This window comes from Armigeres subalbatus, chromosome 1, assembly GCF_024139115.2.
Source record: "Armigeres subalbatus isolate Guangzhou_Male chromosome 1, GZ_Asu_2, whole genome shotgun sequence".
In the NCBI taxonomy this organism is placed as follows: Eukaryota; Metazoa; Arthropoda; class Insecta; order Diptera; family Culicidae; genus Armigeres; species Armigeres subalbatus.
Genome location: NC_085139.1, coordinates 228,371,499 through 228,387,533, shown reverse-complemented (window position 1 = coordinate 228,387,533; position 16,035 = coordinate 228,371,499). Strand labels below are relative to the sequence as shown.

At 42.0% G+C, this 16,035-nt stretch overlaps 1 protein-coding gene across 4 annotated transcripts in view; it reads left to right on the top strand.

Moving 5' to 3' along the window:
- The window catches only part of LOC134205843 (protein Mo25), a 40,060-nt gene that overhangs the window by 8,673 nt on the left and 15,352 nt on the right, over nt 1-16,035 (top strand). For 2 of the 4 annotated variants that reach the window (XM_062681466.1, XM_062681468.1), the window contains exon 2: nt 363-622. The exons of 1 other annotated variant lie outside the window; for it this stretch is intronic. In XM_062681466.1, the coding sequence (XP_062537450.1) occupies nt 494-622 (129 nt within the window). In that variant the 5' untranslated portion in view covers nt 363-493. Of the gene's footprint in view, nt 1-180; nt 214-362; nt 623-16,035 lie in introns of those variants that run through there. One more of the 4 variants, XM_062681467.1, reaches the window with a different exon arrangement.

Below are 16,035 nucleotides of genomic sequence, written 5' to 3'. Positions count from 1 at the left end.
TATTCGTCCAATCATTAAGAGCTAAAGCTCTTCAAGTGCTTAATAATAGGAATTCCTTCGAATTCGTCAACGACAAACAGCTTCGATTGGGTTACTAATCACACGACAGCGTGTTTCTTAAGTATGTGAAATTTTATCGTCATATATCCCAACCTTGTGCGCGAAGTGAAACCTGCTTTGCTCCGCTCGATTGAAGAAATACGCAAGAGATAGGTAATAACTGCAGCGAGCTAAAGTCACACAAAACAACAGTGCAAAGAAGTCAAGCAAATATAAAACATCGGAAAAGCGAGCGGTGGAAAAGTGGAGAAGCAAGAAGATTACCCCCATTTACCCCCTAAAATACGTATCTCTCTATCTAGGCAGGTGTGATCACCCAAAGTGACGAAACAAGAAAAAAAAGTGAAAATAAGCAATCAAGCATCACAGTGAAAAGTGGGAAAAGTGTCGTGCTTTTTTGTTCGGGAAAAAGTAGCAGTAACCATCCGACAGAATGCCTCTTTTTGGCAAATCGCAGAAAAGTCCGCAGGAGCTTGTGAAAGCGCTGAAGGAAGCGGTCAACTCGCTGGAACGAGGCGACAAGAAGGCGGAAAAGGCACAGGAGGACGTTAGCAAAAATCTGGTGAGTTTCTTCATCTATAAACATCATCACACGTCATCAGCCCACAACTCCTATCTAATAGTGTCAAAAGCCTATCGATTAACTTGCTGTGCTGTATAATAACAGCGATGAAATTCCATGGTCCAGCCTCTTTTTACTTTGTTTAGTTACCTGGGCCGAGTAACATACAGCTAAATTAGTTAACGGTCAGTGACGAGTAAACGATTTAATCTCATGTTTAATATTTATGACCTAACCATATCTCGGCACCATCAAGTTTCGAGACACATCAAACGGGAGATCCACCCGTAATGTTCTACTACTAAAGCACTAGCCTGTGGCTCTGGTTACACGCGTTTTCAGAAGTGGCTATATCTATTGATACCGAAACATGCGTTGAGGGATTCTGAGGCAAAATAGGTTTGCATTGCCCAAACCAACAGACTTCATTTTTACTTAGCTGTGTGAAAGCTTCTTTGAAAAGGTAAAATTTACCGCACAAAAGAAGCTTCATTTATGTCAATACAGCGATGGAATGCTCGATGAAATGTACGTGGCCTTCTCCATGTGATACTCCCCTGGAATTTCTTTCCAATTCAGTAAGACGTCACGAGAATTTTTTAACAAATTCAAGGACATTTTTAACGGATTTTTTCTGAACAAGTTCAACTGAATTTCTCTTACATATTTTCAGGATAGTTTTGGGTTGGATTTTTTTTGCTAATAAACTTCGCTTTTAATTATTATAAGGCTTTTATGCAAAGCGAATTTGGTTAGCTTTGGTATGAGTTTCGCGGAAACTTTTTAATCATGATTTTTGTGGATTCTTTTTGTTCACACATTTGTAGTTGTGGTTTTCAGTAACTTGGGTTCAAACCGGGTTTTTTGTTTTTATATTATATTTCTACGGACAAATGTTTGTGTCTTTTTGAAGGATTTAATGGACAATGAATGTTTTTATGTTGTGCAGGAGAACTGTTCCGTTTTCCATCTAACTGAACGTACATTCATCTCATCACAAAACAAAGAAATACAGTACAAATGTCGTCGCTTCTTTTTGCTCACTGCTGAAAAAAATTACAAAAATAGGAAACAAATCAAATTCTAGTTCATTGCTTTTTTATTCATACGAGCTATGAGAAGAAGTGCCGAACAGTTCCCCTATATATTTATATTTGGCGTGTACTTACCCGAATAAAAAATATTATAGAAAATCAATACATTTTATTGTAACACTACCATTCAAAATAATAAATTTGCTATAGCATATACTGTAGATGCAATCGAAGAAATACATTAGAATATATTGTTATGATCTATTTACTGAACTGTATATAATAAAGGTTTTTTGGTAGCCGTGCGGTAAGATGCGCGGCTACAAAACAAGACCATGCTGAGGGTGGGCATAATAGTATCATCGTGTTAGCCTCATCGTATACGAATGCATGACTTACTTACGGATCCTGTACACCTCCGGTGGTGCAAAGGGCCGACTTGAAAGATCTCCATCCTGAGCGTTGCCCGGCTATCGCTTTAACCTGTTGCCAGGTTAGATTTCGGTCGACTTCTTTTATTTCTTTATTGAGGCTTCGCCGCCATGAGCCTCTGGGTCTACCTCTGCTGCGATGACCCGCTGGGTTCCAGTCTAATGCTTGTTTACAGATTTCGTTTCCGCCTACGTAGAGTGTGGCCGACCCAGCCCCACTTCCGATCCCGAATTTCTGTTGCTATCGGCCTCTGGTGACAACGACGATGGAGCTCATTGTTTGAGATCCAGTTGTGAGGCCACCAGGCCCGAATTATATACCGCAGGCATCTGTTAATGAACACCTGCAGCCGTTGAGTGTTCTCCACTGATACACACCATGTTTCGCTAGCGTATAACAGCACAGATTTCACGTTAGAGTTGAAAATTCGTATTTTGGTGCGTTCACTTATCTGCCTGTTTTTCCAGATATTTCTTAAACTCGCAAAGGCAGCCCTTGCTTTCTTGATCCGTGCGCCTATGTCGATCTTGGTACCGCCGTCCGACGCCATTTGGCTACCAAGATATTGGAAGCTTTCAACATTCTCCACTGGTTGCCCGGCTACTGTGAAACTGGAAGGAGTCGCCGTGTTTACATCCAACGATTTGGTTTTGTTGACGTTGATGACTAAACCTGCCGAAGAGGAGCGCTCGGCAAGGTCGTTGAGCTTACTCTGCATATCAGAGCGCCGTTGCGCGAGGAGTGCAACGTCATCAGCCAATTCGAAGTCGTTTAGATGCTCCATGGTTATAGGCTGCCATAACAGCCCGCGGTTTGGTTCACGGTCAATCGCACCTACCAGAATCTCATCGATTACGATGAGGAACAGTAACGGTGATAGGATACATCCTTGCCTCACACCAGCTACGACCCGGATAGGGTCGGACAGGACCCCATTGTGCAGCACTCTACACGAAAAGGCCTCGTACTGTGCTTCGATGAGGCCGATGATTTTCTCAGGAACTCCCTTGCGTCTCAGGGCGCCCCACATATTCTCGTGATTGAGACGGTCGAAAGCTTTTTCGTAGTCAATGAATACCAAGTAAAGGGACTCTTGGAATTCGTTGACCTGCTCCAGAATGATGCGGAGCGTGACAATATGGTCCACACAGGATCTTCCGGCACGGAATCCGGCTTGCTGCCGCCGGAGAGTCGCATCGATCTTCTCCTGAATCCGGGCTAGGATAATTTTGCACAGAACTTTGAGAACGGTACACAGCAACATAATGCCTCGCCAGTTATCGCATACAGTCAGGTCACCCTTTTGGGCACCTTTACTAAGATACCTTGCATCCAGTCGACCGGGAAAGTTGCGGTGTCCCAGATATTATGAAATAAACGATGCAGTAGTTGAGCGGATGTCATGGGGTCAGCTTTGAGCATCTCGGCTGATATGCGGTCGACCCCTGGGGCTTTATTCGATTTCATGCTTTGGATGGCTGTTTGAATCTCTAGCAGTGATGGAGCTTCAGTATTGACGCGTGTTATACGTCGGATCCTAGGCAGACCATGCCGAGGTGGTGATGGCCTGGCTGGCACTTGAAAAAGTTGCTCGAAGTGCTCGAACCAGCGTTTCAGCTGGTCAGTTGGGTCGGTCAATAACTGATCATTCGCGTCTTTCACAGGCATCGTTGCATTCATCTTCGCCCCGCTTAAGCGTCGTGAGATATCGTAGAGGAGGCGAATGTCCCCGGTTGCGGCGGCTCTCTCCTTCGTCGGCCAGAGAGTCTGCCCACGCTCGCTTGTCCCGTCGACATGAGCGTTTTACTTCCTTCTCAAGAGCCGCGTATCGTTGGCGGGCTAGAACTTTGGCTCCTCTGGTTTTTGATCGCTCTATCGCGGCTTTGGCTTCTCTTCGCTCCTCTATCTTCCTCCAGGTCTCATCGGTGATCCATTGTTTTCTCTGGGTGCGTAGCTCGCCCAGATTGTTCTCGCTGGTGGCGATGAAGGCATTCTTGATGGCGGTCCATTGGTCTTCCACGCTGCCACCTTCCGGAATATCTGCAGCACGCGTCTCCAGTTCTTCAACGAAGGACCGTTTCACCGTGGCATCTTCCAGTCGGCGTGTGTTGAATCGTCGTCCAACTCTTTCCTCCTGCCGACGAATCCGCGCAATGCGCAGGCGTATTTCGCCGATGATGAGGTGATGATCAGACGCGATATCGGCACTACGTTTATTCCGTACATCAAGAAGGCTCCGTTTCCATTTTCGGCTGATGCAGATGTGGTCGATTTGATTTTCTGTAAAGTGACGGAGAACCACGTGACCTTGTGAACCGGTCGATGAGGGAAGAGCGATCCCCCGATCACCATGTCGTTATTACCACAAAATTCTGCGAACAGCTCTCCGTTTTCGCTCATTTCTCCGAGACCATGGCGTCCCATAATGCGCTCATGGTTCGAGTTGTCGGATCCGATCTTCGCATTGAAGTCGCCCAAACAGATCTTGATATCACCCTTCGGAATTCTATCTACGACGGCATTGAGTTGACTGTAAAAGTTCTCTTTGTCTTGCAGATCGGCAGCATCGGTTGGCGCATAACATTGGATTATAGTAAGGTTTCGGACCCGTGTTCTAAATCTGGCAACGATTATCCTTTCACTTATAGATTCCCACTTCATAAGCGCAGAGTGTGCCTGAGCGCTTAGTAGGAAGCCAACTCCGCGTTGCCGGGGAGCGTGTTCACCTCGTAAACCAGAGTATAGCAGAACTTGTCCCGACGGCGTTCTGTGTTCTCCAAAGTTTGGCCAACGGACTTCACTCAGTCCCAGGATCTCAAGCTTCATGCGGCGTGCCTCATTGGCAAGTTGTGCCAATTTACCCTGCTGGGCTAGGGTTAAAACGTTCCATGTTCCTATTCGTGTCCGTTGTTTCGCGCTAAGAGTCGTCGCCGTAAAATCAGTCCGTATTCTTTCATTATCGGATTCTCGAACAAATTGATGTTTCGGGAACAGTAGGTTGTTGGCCCAAGGTTCCCTATCCACCGGGATGGGGCTGCCATCTTAGGTATAGCTTCCGGGGAATAGCATTTCATACTCAGCCGCTGGATGCCAGAACAGACGCTGTTGGAGCCGCACCTCCTTGGTGGACAGACGCTCGATCAGTCGGGTCAAATTTGTTTAAAGTCCTACCCAACACCAGGACTAGGCTAGTGCGCTTTGAGCGGCACACGGTCGCTTTGATAGGGCCTGCTTGGGGACACATGCAGCTTTTTATAGAAGTTCAACAGAGCCCACTGTCGAACCCCACCACATCCTAGGCAGACCCCACAGGACGCACCCTCTCACTCTAGCTGATGTCAGAAGGACAACAGTGCCCAGGCTGCACTACCAGCTAAGTACGCAACCCTTAGCTGGCGGTCAATTGTCATCGGAAGACCCGTGGAAGCGTGAGTATTGGAACTTGTGAGGACCAGAGCTATGTTAGGCGCCCTTCCCGGATGTCAACTCACCATTTCGCAGCCCACGAATGCATGAATATATGGGTTATTAAGCATCGTAACAATACAAAATTTGAGATTTTTCATACACTTCATTTTGTCGAACAATACATTATATGGTAAATATAAACGGACTTGGTGGTCATATAGCTACCACTTCTGGCTTATACGCAGGAGGTTGTGGGTTCAATCCCAGGCCCGTTTGATTACTATCACAGTTGGGAACCCATTAACCAAGACGAACCTCTGCCATAGAACCTAACCCCAAATTCCACATGAACTCGTGACGAGTGCAGAGGTGTTTTCGGCTTGCAGTGGGCATCATCAATTCCTTCCCATCCTCGATAGACCGTGAAGACGTGGCCAGCGCCGTTATCGACCATTCAAAAAATTAAAGCCCTCGGACTGTGCACATTGATCACGGAGTTGCAACTAGAAAATGCACGGTCAACTGGCTCATGCTCAATACACTGTTTGTGTTTGATAAATATATTGTATACATAACCGATTGGTAATATGCAATTTTATAAGATTTTTTCAAATGAGGGAAAAATGATAGAATTTTCTATTTTTAAACAATTTTAAAACATATGAAAATATTGTCACATTAGATAAATATGTTGACGTAATGTATCCACAGTATGAAAACAATATATTTATTTATTTATTTTCAAACTAAGGCCGGAGTGGCCTTTGCACGGTGTAGTGCTTAGGAATCTTCTTCATTCAGCTCGGTCAAATATTATATATTTACAATATAGTCCACTCTAGCTAAAAACGGGCGAACACACGACGCCAGCGCTCCAGCGTATGGCGGTCGAACTGTTCAACCACAGCAACGCGTGAAAGTGCATCGTTGCTTCGATATCAATTTAAACAAATCAAATGTCATATTTCATACTTATTCAGTTTATTTATTCTTCAGTTTCTTCGGGAATTTTAAAGGTGCGGAACAGCTTTTTGACGAATTTGGGAGTGTAACGAGTCCTTAACCACAACCGTTTGACGACAGCAGTGGTCAGATATGGTCACTATTGTGCTCCATATTATCGACTATCTCACTATATTGTCGTAAAGATTTTTCTCATTCCAACAGGTACATGTCCTGAAGCAGTATTCTACACTCAGTGTTGTTCCCACAATCTCTTCTCCACCACCTATCAATCCTGAGTCGTCATCGGTGTCATCATAATCCTCACAACCATGGATGGAGATTTGATAGCAAAAGCGGCAAGAATCCCTAGATCATTCAAGACCCACGGATAATCAACCCTTGGCTGAGAGTCAACGCACTTCGGCATGTTAATGATAAAATTAAATTAAATTTGAGTAGAGAGTGCATTAAACCAATCGCATATGTTTAAAATATATAACTGGTGTTGTGGAACCTGAATTGCAGTTGTTGCTTTATTAATTGAATTGACTGGTTCCAAAATTGCATCGAATAGTTATAATCTTGGGCAAGCCTATTTCCGAAGACGTGTGAGACAGAAATAAGACTTTACAAGCTATTCAAAGAAGGTATTAGGAACTCCCCTTTTAATCTTATTGTTAACTCTTTGTTCTGTTGGACACTGAATGCTACATTTGTTGTAGTAGGAAAAATGGAATAGTACTTGTCCACCTTAGCCATAAAGAAAACTGTTTATCAGCTACTTGAGAAATGCAGTCTCCTAATGTGTTAAATATCAAGATCCTCAGCTCGATGAAATACCTTTCGGTCTATTTTTTGTGTACGATGATCACAAACGACCCCTCCACCGAGGAGCAGATTCCTCAACCAAATTACATATAGAAGACGTAGGCGTTGTTAGGTAGCCTTTTGCGAAGAAATAACGAATTTTAATCTGCTCTTCAATCCCAGTCTCGTGAATTCATTGGCAACGTATAATGTGGTGCGAATTTTACGATGGTTGAGTGTCACACAGTTGAACATCGAGGTCTCGAACATTATATCAACGACTTCTGTCAACATGTTCCTTGTTGATTCTGTTATTTACTAAACGACAGCAAAAGTTCAAAGCTACTTTGATCATTTTTAATGAAACAGTCAGACTTTTAATCACCAGTTGGCGCTGCGCTACAGAAAAGTTGTTCGCTAGTGGCTTATATGGGAGAATCAAGAGTGGACTATCTTGTACTTTAAAATCTTTGGCTCGGTCCATGGCTGCACGTCCCCAAACACGCAGTCTGCGGAGGGTCCGCAAATCGTCCTCCACTTGATCGATCCACCTTGCTCGCTGTGCACCTGGCATTCTTGTTCCCATCGGATGATTGTCGAGAACCATTTTCACCGGATTACTTTCCGACATTCTGGCTACGTGCCCGGCCCACCGCAGTCTTCTGATTTTCGCGGTTTGAACGATGGATGGTTCTCCCAACACCTGATGCAACTCGTGGCTCATTCGCCTCCTCCACGTACCGTCCGCCATCTGCACCCCACCATAGATGGTACGCAGCACTTTCCTCTCGAAAACTCCCAGTGCGCGTTGGTCCTCCACGAGCATCGTCCAGGTCTTATGCCCGTATGTAACTACCGGTCTAATAAGCGTTTTGTGCACACCAAAATATTCTCAATTTTATAAGGGACGCAATCCTTTAAGCTGACGTAATCAACCGAGATGCATATCCAATCATAACAAAATATTGTGTCATATTTGCTTCAGACACCCAAAACAATATATATGCAGTATCATTCTGTCATCAAATACCGAAAGCTATCCATTAAACGCTTCTCATTACCAAATGGCTTAAATTTACAGTAAAAATGACTGAAATCCAAAGCGCCCCGAAACAAACAAAGTGACCCATGAATACAAGATTATTTACGCACCAGCTGAGCACTGTTTTCGTTTCTCCTTTTTCACCTTCAGCGCAGTTGCAAGGAACAAGCACTAAGCAGTGGATGGGCTGATGCTTCTCCATATTCGTGAAATTGTAGAACATGTTAAGCTTCGATCTCTCTTCTGCCAAGCAGCAGGAATGGTAGAGTGGTATCGAATGGGACTCTCACTCATAAGATCTGAAGTTAGATTGATATGCTGGGCCTTACCATTTTTGCTACATACACTAGTTTTTTTGGCCGTGTAAAATTTAGGATACACATTTTCAGAGCCTTGTAAAAATTAATGTGAACGCAATATTGCGTCTTTTGGTTCGCTTGCATATGTCGGTCTTAAATGACATAATGTTACAGGACTTTTTCGTAGTGTGTTGATAGTCAGTTTGGTACGGCGGCGAACTCTATATGATCGGAGCGTTTTGCGGAGTCCAAAGTACGTACGATTTCCGGCCATGATGCGTCTCCAAATATCTCTGCTGGTATCGTAATCGGGGGTCACCAGTGAGCCCCTGAGCCCAAGTGCACGAATTCTTCAACCACCTCGATTTCGTCACCACCGATAGAAACTCGTGGTGGGTGGCTTACATTGACCTCTCTTGAGCCTCTTCCTATCATGTACTTCGTCTTCGACGTGTTGATGACTAGTCTAATCCGTTTAACATCGCTTTTCAGTCTGATGTAGGCTTCCTCCATCCTCTCAAAGTTACGTGCCATGATATCAATGTCGTCGGCGAAACCAAATAACTGGACGGACTTCGTAAAAAACGAACCACTCGTGTCAATCCCTGCCCTTCGTATTACTCCCTCCAAAGCGATGTTAAATAACAGACACGAAAGACCATCCCCTTGCCGTAACCCTCTGCGCGTTTCGAAGGGACTCGAGAATGCCCCTGAAACTCGAATTACGCACATCACCCGATCCATCGGTGCCTTGATCAACCGTATCAGTTTCTCCGGAAATCCGTATTCGTGCATTAGCTGCCATAGCTGGTCCCGATCGATTGTATCATATGCGGCTTTAAAGTTGATGAATAGACGATGTGTGGGCACGTTGTATGCGCGGCAATACCTGACGTACGGCGAACACCTGGTCCGTGGTAGAGCGTTTACCCGCCTGATATTTCCCCACGAACTCTCTTGCAATTGGTGTTAGTCGGCAGCATAATATTTGAGATAGTACCTTGTAGACGACATTTAGCAAAGTGATTGCGCGGTAGTTGCTACAATCCAGCTTATCGCTCTGTTTGTAGATAGGACACACGGAACATTCCATCCAATCCTGCGGTAGAACCTCCACCGTTGTCTGCCACATCGTAATTCAGGTGCTCTTCATAGTGCTACCGCCACCTCTGGATCACCTCACGCTCGTACATAAGAAGGTTCTTGTTTATGTCTTTACACATATCTGGCTGTGGCACTTACGTGAACGGTTTAACTTCTCAGAGAAATTTCGTGCGTTATTAGTGCGGTACAGTTGCTCCGTCCGAAGAATTTGCCAAGGAAATCCCGTAGAATTTACTGAATAAATACTGAAAAATTTTAGATTTTTTTTTGAGGATTTTGCCGGTTGAATCCTGACGAATTTGCCGACGAAATTACGAAGATTTTTTTGTAAGAATATTCTAAGGACGTTTCGAAGAATTTGTCTCGGGAATACTGAAGAAATGGCCAATGTTATTTCGACGGATTCGGCGAGGAAATTCTAAAGAATTTGTAGAGTTAACCCAAAAAAAAAAATACTGAAGAAATTTCTAAGAAAAAAAATTCCAGATATTGTTGATGTAATTTTGACGAATTTCACAAGGAAATTCCGAAGAACTTTCCGAGGAAAATCCGAAGACATTGCTGAGAATATATTGACGAAAGAATTTGCCGAGGAAATTTCGAAGAGTCTGCGTAGTAAATCCCAACGAAATTTTCAAGCTTTTTTCGAGTAAATACAGAAGGAATTGTCGAACAAATTTTGACGATGGAAGTAATTTCGAAAAAAATGCCGAAGAATGGCAAATGGGAAGAAGAATTGAGATGGAAGTCATAAAAAAAAACTTTCATAGAATATTCCAAGCTTATTTTAAAGATAGAATTTGAGGAAATTTCAAAGATTTTGCTTGGAATAATTTACTGAGGATATTCCTTAGCATTTGTCGAAGAAACTACAAAGAATTTCAGTTCAATCGAAGTTAATTGCCTACTTTCTGGTTGTTGACCAGCTGGATTGGAAGTTCATTACTATGTTTGAAAACTCGATTTGTGCAATCGCACAACATGTGAGAGATTTAGTTTGATCGAAGAATTTTCCGAGGAAATCTCGAAAGTTTTCTCGAGTAAATTCTAATGATTCACCAGGGGCGACTCGTCCATACGTTCTACCTGTTCATGGAACAGGTAACCATTTTTAGGTCAGAAGTAAGAAATTAATGTCTTGGCAATTAATTATAATATATAAATAATTTACAATGATTTTAACATCTAAACATCTAAAGAAACAAAATATTTCGTAGGCAGATCAAGTTAACGCCACATGCTTGGCGTACAGTCAAATTGCAGCTAAATGTGTGTTTCTCTGAAAAAACACACCCCATCACATAGAAAGCTTTTGCCAGTCGTGCGATCTATAATGAAGAACCAACAGCAGCACTGCCAGAAGTCAAATTTAAAGTTTTGCGCCATGACAAATGATTTGAAATAATTTCCTCCTTGGTATGCTCACTCGTTCTCCGCGCGCAGAGAACCAGCGTGAGCGTTGCCAGCTTTCTCCGTTTTCTCACATCATCCTCTTTCGCATGCGAAGCAAGCACGTTTAGATGCAAGTTCTGCTATGCGCGCAGGAGTCAAACCCGTTCGACGCGCTGCGAGAACAATCATCGACGCGACGCACCTTCGGTTAGACTCGATCGTAGTGTCGGGCTGTGCTTTGCCGAAAGGCGCACCGCGCACGCTTTCGCGCCGATGATTAGAAACAGTTTGGTTTTCTTTTTTCTCGTGATGAATATGCAATACATCAAGAACAATATTAAATTAATGTTTGCGTTTTCAAAAGAGACTTTAAATAATGCTTTTTTACGAATACTCAAAATCAATCAACATAGAGAAAAAGGTATAGTTTTCAATAAATTTGAAAAATTAAATAACTGGAACACATTTCAGCTTCCAAATGTGACTCATTGGTCGTCACAATCTGGGGTCACATCAAACAATAATTGTATAATTATATACTATAATTATTATACTAATAATGGTTAATAACATTTCTTTCATAGCAACAATATATGTGAGAGTTTAAATATTAGCGGCGATGGGACCAGCGTACCCTGAACGGTGGAATGAGCCGATATGAAAGATCTCTATTCTGAGCAATATCCAGTTATTGCCCAACTGTTACCAAGTTAGATTTTAGACGATTTCCAAGTCTAAAATTTTAAGTGCATCTAAATTTAAAACATTTTTGTAACAAAAGAGAAAAATAAGTCATTTATTGTTTTGTAAATCTTTTCTATTTAAATTGTTTTTTTTTCTTCTAATATTTGGTTAAGTTGTACAAGAAAAGGTTGTAATATTAGATTAAATGCACAACTTTCATTCGAAACCTTGATGATTTTTTTTTGTCAGCATGGTAGAACAGGTGTAGCAAAAGTCCACGAGACGCCCCTGTGATTCACCCAGGGACTTCTGAAATAATTCCCGGTTATAATAAAATTTGGGGAAATTTTTCGAAAAAATACGAAGAACTTTTGTTCTGCAAAACTCCGATATGAATATGTACATTATGTGGAAGATTTTGTTTTGAAAAATGTATAGTAGGTAGCCACGTTCCTTCGATGGGATTCGAAACCACGATCGATCCTCAGAGTTCGAGTACCATCGTAACTTGGCTTAGAAACCTCGCGGTTAATAACTGTGGAAGTGCTTAATGAACACTAAGCTGCGAGGCGGCAATGGCCCAGTGGGGGATGTAATGCCAACGAAGAAGAAGAAGATGTCTGGATAAACTGGACAAATATTTGTCATTTATGACAAACAGTGGACTGCGGGCTTAACCATCTCTTCCCACATTCCCTTGTATCACCGTATACGGTGGCGCTGCGCTCATATCATTATCCTCTCATATTTATCTTGGTTCGCGTCGATGCGTAGAGTTATGAGCCATACCGGAGAAAGCGAGCTCGAACCGACCAAATCCCAAACTGATCGGTGTGGAACGGTACATACTGCGTCCGCTCTCAGTGGGCCACTACTGCATGGATCCTATACATTTTGTTGTAATGCCGAACATAGGCAGATGATTTTGATGATGATGATGCATGGTGGTTGATTTTTGGTTCCCTCGTGGGACGTAAATTTTATGGTGTTTCATCACCCGACCGATTGGGTTCAACGCAAGCAGTGATGGTGGTGAAGCCTAACACCAAAGGCAAAGAATAGCAATAACTTACTATGTATATTTTGTTCAACTTTATTCATCGTTATATCATAAAGATGTTTGAAATATGGGTAATTTTTTGATGGAATATTGAACTTTTTTTCATTAATTAGTCTGTTTATATTGTATTCTGTATAGGCGGGGTTGAAAGTCTGATGGCTTTCGTTTCTACCTCTTGTGCAGCATATCTTATTTAATTATAAATTATCCGGACACTGCCCGAACAGATATCACTTGAAAAATATTGGCCAGATTCAGAATGATATCTGTCGTTTCTGTAACATGGAACGTGAAACCTCGAAACATCTGCTTTGCAGTTGCGATGCATTGTACAAGGGTAGATCTAAATTTCTAAATAGTGGCTTTATGCAACCAGGAGATATTTGAACTGCAAATCCTGGAAAGGTGGTGGGTTTTATTAACTCATTTATTAACCGGACTGGGAAAAGACGCGTCTTAGGTTGTTTACTTGACAAATGGTGATCAACCTACAAGATGCGAATACATAGTTAAGAGTAATCAGGGGTATACCACAAAAGTTCAACTCAATGGACGCAGTGGTTCTACGCCCCAACAAAAAAATATACAGAATACAATATAAACAGACAAATTAATGAAAAAAAGTTCAATATCCCATCAAAAAAATACCCATATTTCAAACAGCTTTATCACTTGTTAAGTGAACAATGAACATATTAGAATCATGATGTCCTACAGTCATAAGACCTAAAAATTCTTCCATTCACTTTTACTATAATTTTAGGATTATAGTGGAAGCGAATGGAAAAAATGTAAAGTCTTATAACTGTGTAACATTTCCCCTAAGTCGTTCTAATATAATTAATCATGATGTCCTATATGATATGACTATATCAAGACTATATCAGTATATGACTATATCAAGATACTCTTTATCAAGTGATAAAGTCCGCAGTCTGAATAGGCTATCGCAGTGCTTATCGTTTGTTGGTGAATTGATTGCTTAAGGGAAGATATCTTATCGCAAAGCGAGTAAATTCAGGTTGAATCACCTCAACATTCTGGCCATTTTTTTCAGGGCTCTATATTTCCACCCCCCTATTTGTCATTGAATAAATTGAAGGTTAGAGTCCGGAAGCACTATTTGAAAATCTATTTAGTCTGCGCAGTGACGACCATCTGCAGATTCCCGAACTAACTTTTCGCTTAAAACAACGGTCTTCAAACATGACGCACCTGGACCTGAATAATGTAATGTTAAACTAAAATAGTGTGTGTGAGCTGCACTGTTATATAAGCAATGTAAAATGTATAATTTTGATCATGTCTTGAAGTTTTCAATTAAATTAGTATAATATTTAATTATTCCAAAACATTGCAATGATTTTGTTCATTTAGGGGGAAAGACGGCTTTGACAGCTTTTGTTCTATTATTGGCAGGGGAGTTTTTGTCGACCAAATTTTATGAAATTTGGCCACAATATTCTTTGATATGCAAAGAACGTTTAGGCCAAATTTGAGCCTAGTCAGTCATAAAAAAACCCCTGCCAATAATAGAACAAAACCTGCCAAAGCCGTCATTCCCTTTACTAAACTGAACTTATTTACATGTCTAGTGAGGATGCATCCCTCTACATATACACCGTAATCGAGTCAAATCCAAAATGTCTTCGATTGGAACTATGGAGTCCCCTTTACCATCGAAAGACAACGCATGTTGAAGTTGTGAATCATAGCACAACAGTGACAGGCTGGCCTTGTATTGGACAAACACTGATTGACCCAGGTGTGAAGGTGGGCAACAATTCAATAGTGTTAGGAGGCACATTTGACTTATTTCACTCTGACGAATTTGGGTACGACTACGAATGATGAATGGAATGACTGGAACTTGTCGAGGTTCAAGTACCTTGTCTCAACTTTAATTGTCTTCTGTTCTAAGCTTCGTTGAATCAGCACCGGCCGCGATCGAATCAGCAGGGTCTTTCCAGTTCTAATCTGACCAACCAGTTACATTCTGAAGACGCTTCATCATCGGACAATGGCCATCAATGAGGATAAAATATATGCTTTATTATATTGCATGCCTTATGGTTCTACTGTCTATGTGAAGTTCCACCATAACCATCTACTGGTATATAAAGATTGTTGATTGAAACCAAACGCAATGCATATTGACTCAATCTTTAAAATACCAATATATTTTTTCCAGTTGCGACCTTGTCATTGAATTTGCATTATGACTTCTTGCGATGCAACTTTGTCGTCGGGCACGACTCATCCAATAGTTGAAAGCGGCATTGCGATAACTATTTTCTGCTCTGAGCTCGTTTTTAGACTGCTGGTAAACAAACCTTGGAGACACATTTTACGACAAGCTGCGTTAGTAAAGGCAAACGTAACTTGCTACCGCGAATACTATGGATACTGGTTTTAGATATATTAGAGATATTGGCGCACAAGGTGAGGTGTGATAGCAAAAAGCTTCGTTTTCATGTTAGCAGATAGCTCACGATTCCGTGCAAACAAGAACTGCTCCGGTGCGGTGGAGGTAAGACATGTAAACAGAAGATAACAGGGAAACAACACATGCAAAACTGTAGGTGCTGTGGACATGGGGGGGGGGGTTCTTCGTAGATGGGCGACGGTGAAGGTGAGAGTATAGTCAAATGAACGTGACGGCAAAATTGCAATTTAACTAATGGCGTTAGTAATATATTCTAATGAAATACCTTAAAATAGAATGCACTTCTAATTTCCTCTATTCTATAGAAAATCTTGGTATCTATATTTCAGATTTATTGCTTTAATTCAACTGATGCATGAGAAGCAACAGTCGCTAAGTGGTTTCCATTAGTTTCAATGCGAGATAAAAAAGATTTTCAGCAAATCGTTGTATCTGATAATGACAATCGTTTGATTGTGTAGTGCTCAACCTGGGGTGCATGTTGACTACAGTTTTGATTCGACAAGTTGTATTCCAAATACTTCCTATTGAAAATAATGGGACAGGTTGGACTATGGGCTCAAAAGTTTGCTTGACACCGAAGAAGAAGATAGAATTCATGGTATCTCTGTTTCCGGAGCCAACAAAATACGAAGGATTTTGGCAGGACCTGACGGAAGGGCTGTTATGGCAGCCTATAACCATGGAGCACCTAAACGACTTCGAATTGGCGGATGACGTTGCACTACTCGCGCAACGGCGCTCTGATATGCAGAGTAAG